The sequence below is a fragment of the Oratosquilla oratoria genome, chromosome 24 (genome assembly GCF_046742065.1).
Source record: "Oratosquilla oratoria isolate Oo_2021 chromosome 24, ASM4674206v1, whole genome shotgun sequence".
Classification (NCBI taxonomy): domain Eukaryota; kingdom Metazoa; phylum Arthropoda; class Malacostraca; order Stomatopoda; family Squillidae; genus Oratosquilla; species Oratosquilla oratoria.
Window position 1 is genome coordinate 32,342,144 of NC_134800.1, and position 14,955 is coordinate 32,357,098.

At 39.3% G+C, this 14,955-nt stretch overlaps 1 protein-coding gene across 4 annotated transcripts in view; it reads left to right on the forward strand.

The window, feature by feature from the left end:
* LOC143038542 (uncharacterized) overlaps positions 1–14,955 on the forward strand; it is a 181,987-nt gene that overhangs the window by 87,537 nt on the left and 79,495 nt on the right. For all 4 annotated transcript variants that reach the window (XM_076207868.1, XM_076207865.1, XM_076207866.1 and 1 more), the window contains exons 9-11: positions 7,611–7,826; positions 7,982–8,146; positions 8,269–8,486. In XM_076207868.1, coding sequence (XP_076063983.1) covers positions 7,611–7,826; positions 7,982–8,146; positions 8,269–8,486 — 599 coding nt within the window. The remainder of the gene's footprint in view (positions 1–7,610; positions 7,827–7,981; positions 8,147–8,268; positions 8,487–14,955) is intronic.

Here is a 14,955-nt window from a genome sequence, read left to right on the forward strand (position 1 = left end):
CATTGAATGGTCAGTAATCATCTCAAGTAGAGCATTTCCCCATGAGTCATCACCACTCTTTACTGTCATTTCTTCCCAGCAGATTTCTTTGCAATTAAAGTCGCCCATCATAACTATTCTTCCTCCGTCTTCCATTATTTTAGTTAATGCTATCTTTGTGTCCTCTAACATACTTTTATATTCACTCTCCTCCCATGAGGCTGTTTTCGGAGGCACATAATTGATCACAAATTCTCTGCTCTTCTTATCTCTGTCTTCCACTTCTATCATAATCATCTCTACTGTATTCTTTCCATATATGACACCTTTCACGTTTATATCCTTCTTAGTCAGGAACATAACTCCACCCCCTTGCTTTTTCTCTCTGTTTCTAATCCAATAATTGTATGCATCATGTCCTACACTGTTGGGTGGTAGTGGGCCTTTTAATTTTGTTTCTACAATTCCCATTATGTCCGGTTCTTTTTCTTTCAAATAATCATTCAGCTCATTCAATCCTGTTATTAATCCATCTATATTTGTGTAAGACACTCTTAGTTTTCTGCCACTTCCATTGTGTTCTCTGTTTCCCTTATGTTTTTCTTTTGTATGTCGAACTTCCTTAGTTTCATGTTCACTACTCTCCAATAGAATCTCTCTTTCTCTGACTCCGTACTGTTCTCGTTTTTTGCCTTAGCTTCCAGTCTTTTCTGCTTTTCTTCCTCTCTTTCCTCTTTATTCATTTCTCTTTTTATCCATATCTTTGTGTATTGTTCACTTGTTGCTAGTTTCCCTGTTTTGGATAAGATATTCTCTGCCGTTGTTTGTGACTTGAATTTAATCTTAATTGGTCTGGTCTTGTCTGTGCTATACTTTCCGAGTCTAAATTTCTCTTCGATTTGTTTCATAATTTCTGGTTCATCTTCCTGAACTGATTCTAGTAATTGGCTTACTTTTTCATTTTCCTCTTTGATTCTTGTGGTTCTATCTGTGTTGTGTTTCTCTTCCATTCCTAATATAATTATACATTTCTTCTTGTCTGCTAAATCCCTTACTATATTCTCCTTTTGTCTCATCACTTTAATAACTGAGTCTTCAGTATGTTCTTTCAATTGCTGTTTGACTATATCAGTGAATGAAACCTTATTTCCTTCTTGGGTTTTCTTCCAATTTTTACTTTCTTTAGCTATCGTTTCTCTGTTTTCTTTACTATTCTTCTTCAATTCCTCATTCTCCACCTTTACATCTCTTAACTGTCTTTTTAGGTCTTCTATTTCATCAGTTAAGTTTTTATTCGCCTTTTCCAGTTCTTCCAATCTTTCAACCCTTTGTAAAATGGTGTTCATATGATCTAACCTACTCTCCAAGTCCTCGATCACCTTATCAACCTTCTTCTCTAGTCTTGTCAGTCGGGGGGGGTTTGTGTCCCCCCCACTCTCTTTAAATCCCTTGAAAATATTCTCATCACTTTCTACTGTATTGTTCCTATCTATACTTCTAATCTTTACATTCTTATTAGACATTCCGTCGTCCTCCAGCTCGTCTTGTGGTCGTTTGTTTACTTTTCGGCGGTCTGTTTGGACCAAGTCCTCTACTTCCTCATTACCTTCCATTTTCCCAGCAATCCCTCCCCTTCTCCTCTTTCCTTACTTTCCCACTACCCCACGAGCAATTTCCCCCCACCCTGTAAATACAAAAAGGCACTTCTCTTTGCGTTGGGATCCACAATCTGCACTTTTCTTCAGAACGTTCTTCAAGCCGTCCGTTCGTTGAAAGTGTGTGTGTGTGTGTGTGCGCTTGTGTACATGTATGTGTATTTACCTAGTTGTATTTACCTAGTTGTATTTACCTAGTTGTATTTTACGGGAAGGGGAGCTATGCTCGTGAGGTCCCGTCTTCATATCTCATTTTATCTAAACTATTTTTAAATTCATGTATTGTTTTTGCACACACCACTTTCTCATCTAACTTGTTCCAACTGTCTATTACTCTGTGAGGAAAGCTGTTCTTTTTCAAATCTCTTCTATAGCTGTCTTTTTTTATTTTCTTTCCGTGTCCTCTTGTATTTCTGTCATCCCATTTTATCAGATTCTCTCTATCAGTAATTTCTATGCCTTTCATGATTCTGTAAATAGCTATCTTTGCTCTAGTGTCTGTAGTTTAAGTTTTTGTAGTCTCTCTTCATATGATAGTTTTGAGAGTGTTGGTGCCAATTTTGTAATTGCTCTTTGTATTCTTTCAAGTTTTTTTATACATTTTTTTGTACTTGGTGACCATATCGTTGCTGCATATTCCAATCTTGGTCTTATCAGGGTGATTAGGATTTTCCTCACCATTTCTTCATCCAGGTATGTAAATGCCACTTTGATTGTTCTTATTAAATTATAAGTATGTGGGTAGTGGAAGGGTTGTGGAGTGATGGTGACGGAGGCGGGGAGTGGCGGAGTTGCTTTATTGTGTTCGTCAGGATAGTAGAAGATATATGTATAGAATAATTCTTGTTCTCTGTTACGTATAAGGTATGTACGTCAACACGAAAAAAAAATTGTGTTCCATCCACAACTTGAGACTGATGGAGAGAGAGAGAGGGGGGGGGAGGCACAGGACACACACACACACTTTAACAAACGGACGGCTTAGAGAACGTTCTGAAGAAAAGTGAAGTTTCGTGGATCCCAAAGCAAAGGAAGTGCCTATTGTATTTACAGGGTGGGGGGGAAATTGCTCGTGGGGTAGTGGGAAAGTAGGGAAAGAAGAGAAGGGGAGGGATTGCTGAGGGAAATGGAAGGAAATAAGGAAGGAGAAGACTTGGCCCAGGCAGACAAACGAAATGTAAACACCAAAAAACGGCCCCCCGACCAGCTGAGCGACGACGAAATGTCTAATAAAAATGTAAAGATTAGAAGTATAGATAAGAGCAATACAGTAGAAAGTGATGAGAATATTTTCCAGGGATTTAAAGAGGGTGGGGGGGACACAAACCCCTCCCGACTGACAAGACTAGAAGAGAAGTTTGATAAGATGATCGAGGACTGGGAGCGTAGGTTTGGTCATGTTAGCAACATTGTACAGAGGGTTGAAAAATTGGAAGAACTAGAGAAGGCGAACAAAAACTTAACTAAGGAAATAGAAGACCTAAAAAGACAGTTAAAAGAAGTAAAAAAGGAGAATGAAGAGTTAAAGATGAATAATAAAGAAAACAGAGAGGAATGGAAGACAATTCAAGAAAACAGTAAAGTTGCATTTACTGACATAGTTAAACAGCAAATGAGAGAACAAACTGAAGACTCAGTTATTAAAGTGATGAGACAGAAGGAGAATATAGTAAGAGACTTAGCTGATAAAAAGAAATGTATAATTATATTAGGAATGGAAGAGAAACATAACCCAGATAGAACCTCAAGAACCAATGAGGAAAATGAAAAAGTAAGCAGTTTACTAAAATTAGTTCAGGAAGATGAACCAGAAATTATGAAGGAAATTGAGGAAAAATTCAGGCTCGGAAAGTATAGTACAGATAAGACCAGACCAATTAAGATTAAATTCAGGTCACAAACTACGGCAGAGAATATCTTATCCAAAACAGGGAAACTAGCAACAAGTGAACAATATAAAAAGGTATGGATAAAAAGGGAAATGAATAAAGAGGAAAGAGAGGAAGAAAAGCAGAAAAGACTTGAAGCTAAGAAAAAAAACGAGAACAGAACGGAGTCAGAAAAAGAGAGATTCTATTGGAGAGTAGTGAATATGAAACTAAGGCGGTTCGACATAGAAGAGAAACAAAAGGGAAACAGAGAACATAATGGAAGTGACAGAAAACTAAGAGTGTCTTACACAAATATAGATGGATTAATAACAGGATTGAATGAGCTGAATGATTATTTGAAAGAAAAAGAACCGGACATAATGGGAATTGTAGAAACAAAATTAAAAGGCCCACTACCACCCAACAGTGTAGGACATGATGCATATAATTATTGGATTAAAAACAGAGAGAAAAAGCAAGTGGGTGGAGTTATGTTCCTGACTAAGAAGGATATAAACATGAGGGGTGTCATATATGGAAAGAATACAGTAGAGATGATTATGATAGAAGTGGAAGATAGAGATAAGAAGAGCAGAAAATTTGTGATAAATTATGTGCCTCCGAAAACAGCCTCATGGGAGGAGAGTGAACATAAAAGTATGTTAGAGGAAGAATAGATGGAGGAAGAATAGTTATGATGGGCAACTTTAATTGCAAAGAAATCTGCTGGGAAGAAATGACAGTAAAGGGTGGAGACGGCTCATGGGGAAACGCTCTACTTGAGATGATTACTGACCATACAATGACACAATGGATACAGGAGAACACTAGGTATAGAAATGAAGAAGAACCATCGAGACTAGACTTAATAATTACATCTGAACCTAGAATAGTGGACAAGATTGAATATAAAACACGAATAAGTAAAAGTGACCACATATTGATTGAACTGGAACTTAATGAAGAAAAATATATGAAAAGAAATGAACAATATAGAAAAGGAAGAATGATGTATGAAAAAGCAAACTTTGATAAAATAAGAGAATTCTTTCAACAAGAAAACTGGGAAGAAATATACAAAGAAGAAACAACAGTGGAAGAGAAATGGAATATTTTGACAAAAATTTACAAAAAAGGAGTGGAAAAGTATGTCCCAAGACAAAAACAAGAAAAAGAATATGTAAAATGCTGGTACAACAAAAGTTGTAGGGAGTTAAAAGACAAAAGAGACAAAGCCTGGACCAGATGGAAAAAAGACAGAAGACCTGAAAAATGGAAAATATATAATGGTTATAGAAATGAATATGTACAAGCATGCAGAGAGGAAAAGAGAAAATATGAAAAAGATGTCATAGAAAAGTGTAAAGATCAACCAAAACTATTCTACAGATTTGTAAACAAACTGAAAAACAAACAAGATTTGGAGAAATTAAGACAAGGGGGAGTTGAATACACTGAGGAAATGGAAATGGCGGAAATTATGAACAAACATTTTAAATCGGTGTTTACAAGGGAGAACATACAACCTGAAGAGATTGAATGGAAAAAGAAAGTCCCCCTATGGAAGAAATAGAAGTAACAAAGAATGAAATATTGACACACTTGAGTAATCTTGATGTCAGAAAATCGCATGGACCAGATGAAATAGCAAACTGGATTTTGAAAGAATGCAGGAATGAACTGGCAGACAAAATACATAGCATACTAAACAGTTCCTTGAAAGAAGGAAAAGTTCCAGAAGATTGGAAAAAAGCAAATATAGTACCTATATATAAAGGAGGAAATAAAGAAGAACCTACAAACTATAGACCAGTCTCTCTAACAAGTACAATGGCAAAAATTTGTGAAAGAATTATCAAAAGTAGATGGGTAAAATATTTAGAAAAAAACAGTGTTAAATCCAAGGCAATTTGGATTCAGACAAGGACGATCATGCGTCACCAATTTAATATGTTTCTATTCAAGGCTAATAGATATAATACAAGAAAGAGATGGATGGGCGGACTGTGCATTTCTAGACCTAAAGAAAGCTTTTGACAAAGTACCACATAAGAAGTTGCTTAAGAAATTAGAAACTGAAGGAGGAATACAGGGCAAACTGCTAAATTGGATGGAAGACTTTTTGCAAGAAAGAATAATGAGAGTAGTGATAAGAGACCAACACTCAAAATGGGATAAAGTAATAAGCGGCGTTCCGCAGGGAAAAGTACTGGCCCCAATAATGTTTGCTATATATATTAATGATATGGATGAAGGAATTGAAAGCTATATGAGCTTCTTTGCAGATGATGCAAAACTACTAAAAAGAGTGAAAACAGAAGAAGATTGTGAATCACTACAGAGAGATCTATATAAAGTACAGGAATGGAGTAGGAAGTGGGAGATTGAGTTCAATACAAAAAAGTGTAGTATAATGGAATTTGGAAAAAGCAAAAACAGAATAACAGGATCATATAATTTGGGAGAAGAAGGAATAAAAAAAAGTAGAAAATGAGAAGGACCTGGGTGTCATTGTTATGAATAATATGTCACCTGAGAAACATATAAATAAGATTTTTGGAGAAACTTATAATTTAATAAGAACAATCAAAGTTGCATTTACATACCTGGATGAAGAAATGGTGATGAAAATCCTAATCACCCTGATAAGACCAAGATTGGAATATGCAGCAACGATATGGTCACCAAGTACAAAAAAATGTATAAAAAAACTTGAAAGAATACAAAGAGCAATTACAAAACTGGCACCAACACTCTCAAAACTATCATATGAAGAGAGACTAGCAAAACTTGAACTACAGACACTAGAGCAAAGAAGAGAGAAAGGAGATTTGATAGCTATTTACAGAATCATGAAAGGCATGGAAATTACTGATAGAGAGAATCTGATAAAATGGGATGACAGAAATACAAGAGGACACGGAAAGAAAATAAAAAAAGACAGCTATAGAAGAGATTTGAAAAAGAACAGCTTTCCTCACAGAGTAATAGACAGTTGGAACAAGTTAGATGAGAAAGTGGTGTGTGCAAAAACAATACATGAATTTAAAAATAGTTTAGATATAACGAGATATGAAGACGGGACCCCACGAGCATAGCTCCCCTTCCCGTAAAATACAACTAGGTAAATACACACACACAAAGTATGTCAACACGAAATATATTTCTGATAAATCTGGATTATCCGAAAAATCGGCTTATCCGAAAGAGGCTTCCCCCCTTTCGTTTCGGATAATCGGGGTTTTACTGTATATATATATATATATATATATATATATATATATATATATATATATAGATACATATACACACACATGAACATACATATACATACTAAAGGCTTTTTCCTCAAGGGAGGTAGCCAAAATCAAAAGGCATAATTCCACTCCCACCCATTTCATCCCCACCCATTGCACCCTCATTTATCAGCCCTATCTCCCTCCTTCCCTCCCTCTCATCTTGGTTCCTCCTGTATGACGGGTGATCCCTTCATGGCAATTATTGCCCTGGGTCAGAAGCAATGCAGCAAGACAGAGCACATTCACAGCAAGGCTGCTTCCTTTAATCAGCAACCCCCCCCCCCCCCACATGCACACATTCTCTCTGTCCCCTCATGTAGTATCATTGAAGACAGGGAGAAATCCCTTCAGGGTAAAGCAAAACATCATTCACACCGAATCACTCCCCTAACTGCCCCCTATCCCCCACCCACTCTCTTACATTCATCACAGTATCATCCATACACAGCCATTCTCCACTCACTAGGTATGATAAAGAATTAGCAAATAGGAGACAGGATCCAACAAACATTGCTCCTTTCCTGTATACAGTACTACGGTTAGAGAAATACAGTGACCCAGAATAGTCCCTTTCCACGAAATTGGCAATGCATCCCATGATGGCTTCTTTAAGGTTAAGTCTATGAGTATTGAGTGTCGCTTTGTATTAAAAGTGCTCATCCCCTTAAGTTCACTCCATCCACCTCTACTTTCCACACTCTTTTTGCTAGCCTTCTGTCATTCATTCTTTCCATGTGCTCAATCCATCCTTATAATCTTTCATCAGACCTATGTTATTAGTGGAACTAACTTATGTATTATTGTAGGGATAAAATTTATTAAGCAAGAGGAAGTGAATTTTCACCACTTGAAGAGAGAAGTTGTAGAGAGCCAGAGCAGTTATGGGACTGGGACAGATGTTGCCCTTACACCAGACAAAGCAGCCATAATGGGGTTAAAAGGAATAGTTTGTAAAAAGGAAACCCCATTTTCTATGTTGGGGCCAACTTTAGAGGAGGAAGCAATAGATGGAGATATTCAAGGTATGAAAGCCAGTGAAATATGAATAAATTAAGGTAAGTCTTTTTGAATACTGATTTTGTTTTTATAATCTAATTTTTGTTATAGTGTATATTTGGTATCACATATCCTCTTAGAGTGTAAATTTTAGTGAAGATTGTCAATAAAAATTTTGCAGAAAATGAAACTGACTCAATGGATGTGAAACCTCCAAGTGAACTTGATACATTAAATACCTCAATACCCTTTCCATCGGTGCTACAAAAATCATTTAGTTGTCCAGTGTGTGACACTCATTACCCAAGAAGATCATCATTACGATTACACATGAAAATTCATAAAAGTATGTTGTTTTTTGTATATGCATAATATATATATATAAGTTTGTGATATCTACAAGTAAAATTGAATCATCAATCCCTTAGTAGTTATCTGCAGATACTTGATGTAAGGATTTACTTCCAGATGAACTGGATGGAAAATGCCATATGTGCAAGAAAGAGTTCAGCACAAGACAAGCTCTAATACGCCACCTTGCAAGCCATTCGTCTATCCGATCTTTTATATGCAAAGAATGTGGGAAAGCCTTTAAATTAATGAGTCATGCACAGGCCCATCTCAAAACTCATTCAGCCATCAAAACTGTTCCTTGTCAGTACTGTGGAAGGTTATTCAAGAGTGTGGTTAGTATTTACTTGAAGACTATTCTTTGTAAATTGTCCATGAGTTATTAATGATCCCTTAAAGTCACCACCTATCACTGAAAAAGTATTAACACAGAATCATGCTTGATACAGACAGTATTTACTCAAGATATTTACATACATACATATACCAGAGGGTTTTACCCCCTTACAAGGGAGGTAGCCAAAAAACAAAGGCATAAAAACCATTCCCACCCATTCCATCCCTAATACACTCCACTCCCCTCCACCCTCTACCCTCCCTCTTATCTTGGCACCTCCTGGATGGGTCATCCCTGCATCTTGTCCACTGCCCTTTGTCAGAAGCAATGTCGCAAGACACAGCACATCCACAGCAAGGCCACTTCATTAAATCAGCGACCCCCCTCTCCATCCCCCCATGCAGAAAAGGAGAAGACAGGGAGAAATCCCTTCGGGCTGCATGAAATTTTTTCACACATACTACCTCACCCCCCATCCCCCGCCCATTCCACCTTATGAATCACATCATCATCCATATACAACCATTCTCCATTCACCCCTGCCTTCTGTCCTCTCCCATCCTTCCTCAACAGACATTCCCCTCTTCCCCAAAGCCCCTTTTACCCAATCCATCCATCTCATCCTAGGTCACCCCCTCATGTTCACTCCCTCCACATCTGCCTTCAATACCTCTTTTACTAGTCTTTCTTCAGTCATTCCATGTGTCCAAACCATCCCAGTACTCTTTCATCCACCCTATCTCCCAACTCCCTTACCACCCCCATTCTCCTCCTCACCTCCTCATTTCTCACTCTATCCCTGTCATACTTCTCAGACACCTCATCTCAAACACATTCAAACTCCTTTCTTCCTGCCTCATGTTCCATGTTTCTGCCCCATACAGTGCTGTCGGCACAATCACTCCTTCATACAATCTCCTCTTATCATCCATTCCCAAATGTCTATTTCTCATTACACTTTTTAACCCACCAAGGCATTTACTCGCTTCTCTCAATCTACATTCTACCTCCACCTCCACTTCTCCCTTTCTTGCCACATTTGCACCCAAATATCTAAAACTTTCCACTTCCTCCAGTCTCTCTCCCTTAATGATCACTTCCAGTCTGCTGCCACTTTCACCCCTTGTACATCTCATCACCTTACTTTTACCCACATTTATCTTCAACTTCCTTCTTTCACACACTCTCCCAAACTCTGTCACTAAATTCCTCAATCCCTCCTCTGACCCAGCCACAAGTGCAGTGTCATCAGCAAACAACAGAAGGCTCACCTCCCACTTTTCTCCATTTTCTTTAACCAATCCCTGACCCACCACCCTTGCATTCATCTCTTGCACCACCCCATCCATGTATAAGTTGAACAGCCATGGCGACATAACACATCCCTGACGAAGTCCTATCTTTACCTTGAACCACTCACTCTCCATTTCTAATCCTGACACAAGCTCTACTATTCTTGTAAAAACTCTTGACAGCTCCTAAAAGCTTTCCTCCTATCCCATATCTCTGCAATACCTCCCACAGTGCCTTCCTGTCTACCCTGTCATAAGCCTTTTCCAGATCCATAAAAGCCCAAAAAACATCCTTACTTTTTCCTATAGCTTTCTCACCACAAAAATCTGATCTACCTAACCTCTACATGTCCTAAATCCACACTGTTCCTCACCAATTACTCCCTCTGTTCCTCTCCTAATCCTCTCACTCAAGATCCTCCCATAAGCCTTCCCAACTACACTTAACCTCTTCACTCCGGGACACATCGCACGTCTGGCAGCATTAGCTGCCCGACGTGCAATGTTGCGTCATAATAATCGCATGATAAAAAACAAAGTCAGTGCTCAATCGTTCGTTCTCTTTCACCTGTGTATTTTGATAACCATAGAAAATTTATGAAGCCAGTTTAGAGAGAATGGAGATTACGTAGGTATGACTACAATAAATATAATCAAGATGCCGACGTCGGCATCATCGAGTACCCACTTGCTCCTCATGCCACCTATGTAGGCGTCACCATATGGAAGTGGTTAACAAGCTAATCCTTCTGAAACTACTACACTCACACTTGTCCCCTTTTCCCTTGTAAAGTGGAAGTACACAAGCACTCCTCCAGTCCTCCGGCACTCTACCCTCTCTCAAACAAACATTAAATAACCTCACCAGCCAGTCCACTTTACACCACATGGAAAACAAAGAACACATAACTTACATCCCCAAGTATTAACATTGCAGAGAGCACTATGAAATTTCTCTGAGTGATATATTGGGCAATTTGAGTACCAATGTTAATGCCTTTGAGTCACAAGTCTCCTGCAAGAGAGAATTGAATCAGCTTATTGCTATGAATAATTGAGATGAATAATTTGAAATCTTGGTGAGTTTGTTTAATGTGTGCATAAAGGTAGAAAGTGTATAAGTAGACTGAAGTAGTACATCTATATCCACTATACAAATGAAAAGGGGCAAGTATCAATTTGTAGTTTTAGAGAAATAAGTATGTAAGGTGTATAGAAGGGTGCTAATTGAGAGTATTAGGAGATCATGAAATTAATTGGAAAAAAACAGTCTTGGCTTAGGAGAAGGAGGTGCAGAAATTAGGTTTTTGCAGTAAAGCATATATGAGAAGCTTCATGAATTTGAAGAAGGTATATGACAGGAATAAAAAGGAGGCCTTATGTATTTACCTAGTTGTATTTTACGGGATGAGAGCTATGCTCGTAGTGACCCGTTTTCGTATCTCTCTGCATCCAGTTTGTTCTTAAATCGTTTATAGTTTTGGCACTCATTGTTTCTCCATTTAGTTTTTTCCCTACATCAATCACTATATGTGGGAAGCTATTCTTTTTCAGATCTCTTCTGTAACTGTTCTTCTTTAGCTTCTTTTCATGTCCTCTTGTTTCTCTTCTGTCCCATTTTAATAAGTCGTCTTTATTGAGAATTTCCATCCCTTTCATAATTCTGTAAATGGTCAACAAATCACCTCTTTCTCTTCTCTGCTCCAGTGTTGATAGATGTAATTTCTCCAATCAGCCAATACCCTGTCTGGGGTATTGGCTGCATGTTATTTTGGCAGAATAGCATGCAGTTGATACTTTAGGGCCTATATGAGGTGCCCCTATGGACCAGAGCCACACATCATTTTGTCTGTGATAGAGGAAAACTCAGTTCATAGAGAAATTATGACACTTTTATACTACGACTGTCCTTCCGTTATACTGTCCCCCAACCCCTTGTTACTGTCCTGTACCATTTCTCTGAATATTCATTTCCTCTTTTCACCTACCCTGTGGCGGGGGAAGAGAATGCTACCACCAAGTCTTTCCACTTGAGTCGCAAGAGGCGACAAAAAATGGGACAGGGGATGGGATTAGGAGTCCTACTACCTGTAGCCCCAAAGGGGACATTCCTAAAAAAAGTAAAGGCATAAGAGGGTCTACGAATTTTCCAACCAGTACCCTAAGGTTGGGTCTTTTAATGTGCGTGGATGTGGTACAGATGAGAGTAAAAGGGAAGAGATAGGCAGTATGTTTGTGAGAAGAAAGATGGATGTGCTGGCTTTGAGTGAAACTAAAATGAAAGGGAAGGGCAAGTGTTTTGGAGTATAGCTGGGAGGTACTCAGGAGTGAAGAGGGGACGAGGGAGAGAAGAGGTGACTATACTAGTAATTGAAGAGATAGGTAAACATGTAGTGGAGTGGAAGGAGGTTTCTTCAAGGTTGATGTGGATGACGGTGAAGCTGGTAAGGGAGATGTGGGTTTTTGTAAGTGCGTATGTGTCTGGTAGTGAGAAGAGTATATAGGAAAGGGAGGCTTTTTGGGTAGATATAAATGAGTGCATAGAGGGATTGGGGAGAAATGTCAATGTAGTTATAATGGGAGACCTTAATGCTAGGATGGGAAACGAACCAATAGACGGAGTGATTGGGAAATATGGAGTTCCAGGTGAAAATCGTAGTGGAGAATTGATGGTGGAGATGTCTTGAAAGAGAACTGATGATAGCAAATACAGTGTTTAGGAAGAAAGTCAAGCATAAGTATACATGGGAGACGGTGGTGGATGGAAGGGTGGCAGATAGAGCGTTAATGGACTATATAGTGCTAACCAGGAGTATGGTAGGAAGAGTTGAGGATGTACATGTTCTAAGGGGAGAGAGTGGGGGAATATCAGATCATTTTCTGGTGGAAGGTAAATTGAGAGTGGAGAATAGGTGGAGAAAGAGGAAAAAAGCAGAAGGTAGGGAGGTACTTAGAATGAACTGCTTAAATGAGAAAAAAAAATGGAGGATGAATATAAGAAGCTGAGAGAGGAGTGGGAGGAAGTGAAGGATAGAGTAGAACTAGGAATGGAGGAGGAATGGGGATGGTTCAAGGAGGGATTCATAAGGTGTGCAAAGATGGTGTGTGGAACCAGGAGGGCAGGAGGAAATAGAGGGAAGGGTAGCGAGTGGTGGGATGAGGAAACAAAGAAGGGTGTAAAAGAGAAGAAACAGGCATTCATAGATTGGCTACAAATTAGAACGAGGGAATCGTATGAGAGGTACAAAGTAATGAGAAGGGAAGTTAAGCATAAGATAAAGGAAGCAAAGAGGAGAGCAGATGTGAAATGGGGTAAGAGTATGACAGAAAATTTTGAAAGTAATAAAAAGCTGATTTGGAAAGAAATTAAAAGAGGAAGAGGAGGCGAATCAAGTAGAGAAGAAAAGGTAAAAGGTGCAAATGGAGAGATGATAATGGAAGAGAGGGCAGTGAGAGGAAGGTGGTCAGAGTATTTTAGGGAGTTGCTAAATGTGAAGGAGGATAGGGAGGGAAAGGTAGTTGCAGTGGGAAGCGCTAAGAAAATGAGAGTGATGTGTGAGGAAAATGGAGGAGAAATAGGGAAGGATGAAGTGAAGGCAGTTAAGATGATGAAAGCAGGTAAGGCACCTGGGTTGGATGGATGCCATGCAGAATGTCTGAAGAAAGGAGGTACAGTTATGGTGGACTGGCTGGTGAGGTTATTTGATGATTGTTTAAGAGTGGGCAGAGTGCTGGAGGACTGGAGGAGTGTCTGTATAGTTCCACTTTACAGGGGAAAGGGGAACAAGTGTGAGTGTAGTAGTTTCAGAGGGATCAGCTTGATAAGTGTAGTTGGGAAGGCTTATGGGAGGATCTTGATTGAGAGGATTAGGAGAGGAACAGAGGGAGTAATTGGTGAGGAACAGTGTGGTTTTAGGACAGGTAGGGGATGTGTAGATCAGATTTTTGTGGTAAGACAGATATGTGAGAAAGCTATAGGAAAAGGTAAGGATGTTTTTTTGGTCTTTTATGGATCTGGAAAAGGCTTACGACAGGGTAGACAGGAAGGCACTGTGGGAGGTACTACAGATATATGGGATAGGAGGAAAGCTGTTAAGAGCAGTCAAGAGTTTTTAAGAGAGTAGTAGAGCTTGTGTTAGGATTAGAAATGGAGAGAGTGAATGGTTTGAGGTAAAGGTGGGACTTCATCAGGGATGTGTTATGTTGCCCTGGCTGTTCAATCTATACATGGATGGGGTGGTGCGAGAGGTGAATGCAAGGGTAGTGGGTTGGGGATTGGAGATGGTTAAAGAAAATAGAAAAAAGTGGGAAATAAGCCAGTTGTTGTTTGCTGATGACACTGCACTTGTAGGAGGATCAGAGGAGGGATTGAGGAAGTTAGTGACAGAGTTTGAGAAGGTGTGCGAAAGAAGGAAGCTGAAAATAAATGTGGGTAAAAGTAAGGTGATGAGATGTACAAGGGGAGAGAGTGACAGTAGGCTGGAAGTGAGCATTAAGGGTGAGAGACTGGAGGAAGTGGATAGTTTCAGATACTTGGATGCGAATGTGGCAGGAAAGGGAGGAGTGGGAGTGGAGGTAGAATGTAGATTGAGAGAAGTGAGTAAATGCCTTGGTGGATTAAAAAGTGTAATGAGAAATAGACATCTGGGAATGGATGCTGAGAGGAGGTTATATGAAGGAGTGATTGTGCCAACAGTACTGTACGGGACAGAAACATGGAACATAAGAGAGGAAGAGAGAAGTAGTTTGAATGTGTTTGAGATGAAATGTCTGAGAAGTATGATAGGGGTTACTAGGCTAGATAGAATGAGAAATGAGGAGGTGAGGAGGAGAACAGGGGTGGAAAGGGAACTGGGAGGTAGGGTTGATGAAAGAGTATTAGGATGTTTTGGACACATGGAAAGAATGAGTGAAGAAAGCTTAGTAAAAGAGGTGTGTAAGGCAGAAGTGGAAGGAGTGAATATAAGGAGGCATCCTAGGATGAGATGGATGGATGGATGGGGTGAAAGGGGCATTACAAAAGAGAGGAATGTCTGTTGAGGAAGGATATGAGAGGACAGAAGATGGGGTGAATGGAGAAGGGTTGTGTATGGGTGATGCATTGATGCATGAGGGGAAGTGGGTGGGAGATGGAGGGGTGAGGAAGTATGTATGAGAAAAAATTTGACGTAGCCT